We start from the raw sequence: 7,507 nt of genomic DNA, 5'->3' as shown, positions 1-7,507 counted from the left end.
AATTTATGGGTCGTTAGCCATCAACAAAATCGACAGATGAATGGGTTCAACGAAATTGGAGGCCTCTGCTGACGAACAACGTGATCTATTATGCTGTCGCCCGAGGATTTTTCATCTTCGAATTCACTACCAAGGAAGACCGTGACCTGGTGTTCAGAAATGGTCCATATTTCACGGGAAATCAAGGCCTTTTCCTGAACAAATGGACCCCTGATTTCGACCCTTCAGTCGATGTTCCAAAGGAGGTCCCTGTTTGGGTCTGGCTCCCCAACCTGCTGATCCACTGCTGGAGCTACCAATCCCTTCAAAAGATTGGAAACGGGCAGGGTCGATTCATTGACAAAGCTGACAATAGGGGCCAATACACCTGCGCAAGAATCTGCGTGGAAGTTGACTTGAAAGCTGGTCTACTGGAAGCCATTTAACTCACAGTTGGAGAATGGCACCACTTCCAGAAACTGGACTACGAGCAACTGCCCTTCAAGTGCAGAATCTGTCATGAGCATGGTCATTTCCAACGAAATTGCCCTAAAGCCCCATCAAGGGACAAGGTGGAAGAAGAAGGATGGAAAGAGATAAAAAAGGGCAAGGTAGTCTCAAAGGCTACTGAACAGACAAAATCTGGGACAATGGGGAACCCCCAGGCCAATTCTCAGAACAAATCAATCACAAAAGAAGGCCCCCCTTCAGTTGAAAAGGTGAATGTAACAGAGAATCAGGAAGAAACTGAAGACCATTCGAATAAACTGAAAGAAACCGTAGAAAACTCACCGGATCCCCTAGCAGATGTTGATCAAAGGGGAACCGAAGGTAATGAGGAGCACATTAGTCCAGCCTCTGACTCAGGGGAAGAGTCAGAAGAGAGAGACACCGAATCAGATGGATCACAAATCACTCCTATCAAATTGACTAGGGGTCGAAAATCCAAGAAGAAACAGAGAGAGGAGAAAACTTATCTATATGTCCTTCAAGGCTCCCAGAAAACTCTAAAAGGAATGTTGAACACTAGATCCGGGTGCAAGCAAAGCAGGGCTCCAAAAGGAGCCACCACCTCCCAAGGCAGTAAATAATGAAATACGTCTCCTGGAACTGCAGAGGGTTAAGCAACAGACTAAAAGAAGAAGCCCTGAAAGACATTGTTAGGATACATTCGCCTAAAATCCTTCTCATCCAGGAGACAAAGATGGAGGATAATCCGCTCCTCCAAACTAGTAAAACATTCTGGCACAAAGGTCCCGTAAGCGCTGTCAGTGCTAGGGGAACCTCTGGTGGGCTTGCCTTCTTCTGGGACAGCTCAAAATATGAATTGATTCAAGAAGAAAACTGCTCTCAGTGGATTTTCATCCAGCTCCTCCACAAAGATTCTGGGCAACAAGTAAGTATGTTTAATATTTATGCTCCGGTCCTTCTAGTGGAGAAAAAATTTTGTTGGGACTCGCTTCAGTCCTTTCTTTTATTGTACAAGCCAGGAAATATCATTATTGCAGGTGATCTGAATGTCACTCTTACCATTGATGAGAAAAAGGGGGGTTCCCCAGTAAGGGATCCAGCTAGAGAATGGGTGGAAGGCATAATGTTAGATTGGGATCTGGAGGATATCAAGCCTTCTGTTGGAAAATATACCTGGACCAACAAAAGATTAGGGCCCAACCACATAGTTGCTTGTTTGGACAGATTACTTGTCCGATCCTCTTTCCTCTCATGTGGTCTAACAGCCTCATCTAAAATCCTCCCAAATTGCACTTTTGATCATAAACCTATCAGTCTCGAGCTCTCCCTTGATGGAAACCTTGGCCCAATACCTTTTAGATTCAGTCCCTTGTGTATTCAACAAGATGGTTTCCCTGAAGTGGTTTGTGAAGCTTGGAATCGGCATATCCTGGGATCTCCCTTCTGTGTGTGGGAAGAAAAATTGAGGGGCCTTAAAAGAAGACTCAAGGAGTGGGCTAAAGCTCTGAAAACACCCACTGCCAAGAGAAAAGAATCCTTAGAAAACCTTGCTGCCCATCAATATGCAATGGAGAAGTCTGTTATATCTCAAAATATGATTCAAAGAGAAGTTGAGCTACAAAAAACTCTCCATAGAGACAGTAGGGAAGAAGAGGAGTACTAGAGACTAAAATCCAGAAACTTATGGCTGCAAGCCGGCGACAAGAATACCAGTTTCTTCCACAAGCAAGCCGAAGCTTGCAAGCAATTTAAATCTATTTCAGAAATTCGATCCCAAGATACAGTGGTCAAAGATTTTGAAGGCATCAAAAGTGCTGCTTTCACATTCTTCAAAGAGCTTTATACGGCTCCTGAAAACCCTCCTTTAGACTTCCAAGCCTACCCCTTTGACCTAATCCCTCATCGTGTTCATGAATCTGTTAACGCTATGCTGACGGCTTCGATCAGCATGGATGAGCTCAAGAAGGCTTTGGACGGCATGGAGCCAGATAAAGCTCCCGGGCCTGATGGGTTCAATGCCAGATTTTTTCAAACTTGCTGGTCTACTATCAATAAAGATATTTTGAGAATGCTTAGGAAATCTCAATCTTGTTCCAAGATCGGAGGCAGCACCAACTCGGCCTTCTTGGCCCTGATCCCAAAAGAGAAAGGAGCTGCGGATTTTGGTAGATATCGGCCCATTTCACTGTGTAACACCAGCTATAAACTGATCATCAAAGCAATAGCCAACCGTCTCAAGAATTTTTTGCCAGATATCATTCCGGAAAATCAAGGAGGTTTCATCAAGGGGAGAAAATTTTTGGACAATATTGTGCTGGTGCAAGAAGCAGTTCATTCAAGTTGCCATCGAAAAGAGAAAGGAATGGTGATAAAGCTTGATCTAGCAAATGCCTTTGACAAGGTGAAACATGATTTCCTCTATTCTGTTATGAATAAATTGGGCTTCTCTATAACCTTCATAAATTGGGTGAAAGCCTGCATCGGCTCCCCATGGATTGCGCTGCTGGTTAATGGCCGCTCAACAAAGTTCTTCAACGCATCAAGGGGCTTAAGACAAGGTTGCCCGCTGTCCCCGCTCCTCTACGTTATTCAAGCCTCTGTGTTAAGCTTCCAACTTGATAGTTGTCAACAAATCCAGACTTTGTCAAGACTCAGAATGGCTTCCAATGTTAAAGACATTAACCATGCCCAATTTGCCGATGATACTCTGTTTCTTGGAGGAGCGAGCATAAATTATGCAAGATCCTTTAAGAAGGAGTTGGAAATCTACAAGGAGGTCTCAGGTAGTAAGATAAACTATCGAAAAAGCACTATCTATGGCTGTAACTGCTCGGTCAAGGAATTGGCTGATATTGCTAGGCTCTTAGAGATGAAAGGAATTCAGACCTGGGAGTTCCTAAAATATCTGGGGATACCAATCTTCAAATCCACTCCCAAAGTTGCTCATTGGATGCCCCTGCTTGACAAACTAAAATTAAGAATTCAAGCTTGGGGAGCCACTTGGCTGAACAATGCGGGGAAGGTTGTCCTGATGAAATCCGTTCTCACAAGTATGCCTCTTTATCAACATTCCATTCTGCTTGCTCCCAAAACCTTCATCAGTAAAATGGACAGTCTGCTGAGAAGATTCCTATGGGAAGGGGGGAAAATAATGAAAAAAGACTCCATTTAGTTAAATGGGACACTATTAAAAAACCAATGCTGGAAGGAGGTCTTCAATTAAGAGATCTGGGTGCCCAGAATCTCTCCCTGGGCACCAAAATTCTATGGAATATTGTTGCTGGAAAGGCGAGCTGGAGTAAGAGAGTGTTGTGGAAGAAATACTTCAAAGGACAACGGCTGAGGTGTTTGGACCAGCCTCCAAAAATCATTAAAGGTTCTCCGATTTTCAAACTCTGTCTTACTGCTATGGAACATTTCAGTCACAACCTTTACTGGATACCAGGTAATGGGAAAAAAATCAGAATCTGGGATGATCCAATCCTTGGTGAGCAACCTCTGAATCATGTTGAAGGACTGACAAACATTAAAAACTGGCTACAATCCAACAACCTGAACACCCTGTGGGACATTTCAAATTGGACAAATGATAATGGAAGACGGTGGGATAGCTGGTACTTGGGAGAGATTCCCCAAAGGCTGCAGATTGAAGCTTCGCTTCTCTTAGATAAACTTCAAGGAAAATCTCCAATCAAAGCAACAGTTAAAGACAAAAGAGGGTGGGGCTCCATCTCTGGCAGTTACACAGTTTCTGAAGGATACAAAAGTATAACATCTACTACTAATGTCCCTCCTGATCCTACTCAATGGAGATTTATTTGGGCCTTTCCTTCGCTTCCCAAAATTGACTTCTTCTGCTGGACGTTAGCTCATAACAGCATTCTTACCAGAGATAATTTGAGAAAACATGGAATGGAAGGGCCTTCCATATGCCCTTTGTGTTTGTCAGAGGAAGAGTCGGCTAACCACCTGATGTTACTTTGCCCCTTTGCCCGTGAGGTCTGGAGGGGGGTCCTGAGATCAGGGGCTGTGGAGCTTCCTGGTAACATTCCTTTCCTGCTTCACAATTGGGCCAAATTGTCCCCGTTCAATCTTACAAAAAAATGCCTCCTCAAAACAGCCTGGATATGGATTCCTAAATTCACCTGCTGGAAGCTGTGGTTGGAGAGGAACAATAGGTTGTTCAGGGATGAAAAATGCAATCCTGGCAAAATTATTATTAAAATCCAAGCATTACTGGGAGAGACTTTGGACACCAAACATGGTTTAAGGAATGAAGCAGCTCTGGACAGTGAGGAAGAGATTTGGCTCAAAGAACTTGTTCCAAACTATGATCCCAAGCCCATACCTCCTGCTATCTCCCAAGCTAACTGGGAAATTCGCCTGGAAGAACAGGAGTTTATCAAATGGCGATCTTCTTTGGGGGAACATTGCCTTTTCTTCGACGGGGCCTCTAAAGGCAACCCTGGAGCTGCAGGTGGGGGTGGGGTTCTTCTGAATCCGGATGGTTCAACTGAACTTCGGTTCCACTGGGGGCTGGGCATCGAATCTAATAATAGAGCTGAAGCTCTAGCTCTGTGGCAAGGGCTCAATCTAGCTATCAAAAGGAAACTGTTGACTTTGTCGGTCTTTGGAAACTCCAGGCTGATTATCCAAGCATTGAACCTCAATTCAACTCCTTTGCAAATTCAATTAGTCTCCATATTCAAGAAAATCAGGTTAACTCTGCCCCAATTCCGGAAAATATCCTTTTTTCATATTCTGAGACACTTGAACAGTCAAGCTGACCTAGAAGCCAATCTGGGCTCTACCCATAGCAGAAGATCACTGCTAGTCAACTCTGATGAGTCGATATGCATCATCCCTTAATCTCTGATTGGAAGGGATTCTGTCTCCAAAGAAGCGTGCTTCAGGATCCAGCTAAACTATTCTATTCAGAAGCATCCTCAGCAGTGGCGGGTTTCGACAAAGAAGACGAGGAGGGCCTTCTGTCACTGAGAAAGGCAATAAAATCATATTCTTACGAGCTGCTATCCAACTGGACGGTTGGGCTCAAAGAACGGTAGCCAGCGGTGGTAAAGGATTGATCGCAAAACAGCAGAGAGGTTCGAGTTGATTCTAAGGTTTGGATCTAGGTCTCATTCTGGACCGACAAGCCATCAGCTGGGCAAGCATCAGGTGGACTCCGGTCAGCTGAATAGAAGCGTCGTCGTTTTGGCAGTGAAAAGTTTATTGGACTGATCCATTCTCAAATTCCATTTCAACATTGTAAAATTAACCAGGCTCTTAGACTTGTTGAGGCTCGAAAACTGTGGAAAGAGTGAATTCCCTCTTTGATGTAATGATTCAGTACGCGGCAGCTATTTTGCTACTCAATAACATCTATACCCGTTACAGTCTAAAAAAAAAAATTTAAAGCGTCAAAAATAAGCCCTCTAAAAAATGTGTTGATGTTGCATCAACACTTTTCAAAATCAGCATGAAAATCACTAACATTTAAAAAAATGTTCATGCTTGATACATAAGAAAGTTTAAAGTGCCAAAAATATGCTTAAAAAAGGTGTATTTTGAATCACCACTTTTCAAAATCAAGTGACTTTTTGCTACCTCAAAAAAATGGGTACTAGGTAATTTTCTCGTTTGATCAGTGGCTATGTTGATACCTAAGGTTCTTATTTCACTTTACATATGTTGCTTAGCCATTCTAGGACCACTATACCCAACGACATGTAAGCACTTAGGTTATCCTTGTTTAAGTTATCAACATTATCTCTCAGGAAGATCGTCTCATCTAATCCAAATAGATAACTCATCATGGGTACACACTTCTTACTCTTCATGTTAGGTATTTTCTCATTAGTTTTGAAGATGTAACATATCACATAGTCTATTTCCTTTGTCAAAAGATGGATAGTTATTATCTTTGAACCTTTAAGCCTTTAAACATTTCCCAATATATCATGTCTATTCTAATTTACATCTTCCTATATTAACACTTTAAAATTATATAGGTCATCATTATGATCCTTACCAACAATCCTTGGTCATCATTCATCCTTTCATCAATATTTGTAACAAAGCTTCCACTAGAGAGAGAGAGACAACCCTTAACTATAATCACATAAATTACCCCTAAGATTAATGACCGTTTTCTATATCCCCTAGCATTTCAATGTTTTTCATTAGGTACACTCCTCAAGGGAATCAACTTAGCTTTAATTATCTTCCCTAATCCTAACATTTCCATATTGTTGTGAATCAAATTAGTTAACTTAGTTAACCATTACTATTCTTTGACTAGGGGATTTTTCCTTTAGGCTAAGGTGTTTCTTCTCTTTCTGTTTTCAAAATTTTTACAATTTATGTCTTGTCTTCTTTGTTCTTATCCTATAGGAACTCATATGTTTAATACCCCTTTAATAAATGTTACCATACTTCCTATTATCACGATCATTTAACTTCGTTAGTTGACTGACAATATTTTATTCTTGATAGATATCATCCTTATTTAGCCTTATAGTGATCTTTATCATGTTCTAGATCAGGTTACTACTTCTTATTGATTTCTTACACCCGCTAGTGAAACTTCTACATATTGACCTTAAGTTGTTATCTAGTATTATTTTATTTCCATCTCATCATTCCATGTTGGTCATGGTTATGAGGGCTACCATTCACTATCATCATTAGAAATGTGGTAAGTTCCTTCTTTTCCCTTCACATATATAAAAAATTGATCAACTATATATTTCTAATCATTGGGGATCAATATTATAAACTTTCCTTCATTTCTTAGAACCCTTGTCTCTTTATACGTATTTCCCATCATCTCATTCTAATAATAAGTGTACTATCCTTCCAAAGGTAGTTGCATACCAGCTTATCATATTTTACTTCTAGTTTTGTTCTCATATGATGTGTGTCTTAAATGAAATGTCTTATTGTTATCTCAATTTGATCATTATAATTTCTCTACATCTTGCTTGAATAACTAATGTCTTATTTACTTCCTCAGGTTACCATGACCAATTTTGCATATTATATGATTGTATAGCAC

At 41.2% G+C, this 7,507-nt stretch overlaps 1 protein-coding gene across 1 annotated transcript; it reads left to right on the top strand.

The window, feature by feature from the left end:
- The first annotated feature begins 629 nt into the window (after positions 1-629).
- LOC149167940 (uncharacterized) lies at positions 630-5,516 on the top strand. Its single transcript, XM_089430639.1, has 4 exons — positions 630-810; positions 2,214-3,500; positions 3,659-5,168; positions 5,351-5,516. Exons 1-4 carry the CDS (start codon positions 630-632, stop codon positions 5,514-5,516), a joined length of 3,144 nt encoding a protein of 1,047 aa, XP_089286765.1.
- Positions 5,517-7,507: the final 1,991 nt, after the last annotated feature.

The sequence above is a fragment of the Pinus tabuliformis genome, chromosome 5_1, assembly GCF_031772625.1.
Source record: "Pinus tabuliformis cultivar Carrire ecotype Pingquan chromosome 5_1, CPIR1, whole genome shotgun sequence".
In the NCBI taxonomy this organism is placed as follows: domain Eukaryota; kingdom Viridiplantae; phylum Streptophyta; class Pinopsida; order Pinales; family Pinaceae; genus Pinus; species Pinus tabuliformis.
Note: the sequence above shows the minus strand (reverse complement) of the source record. Positions and strands in the feature narration are given on the sequence as shown.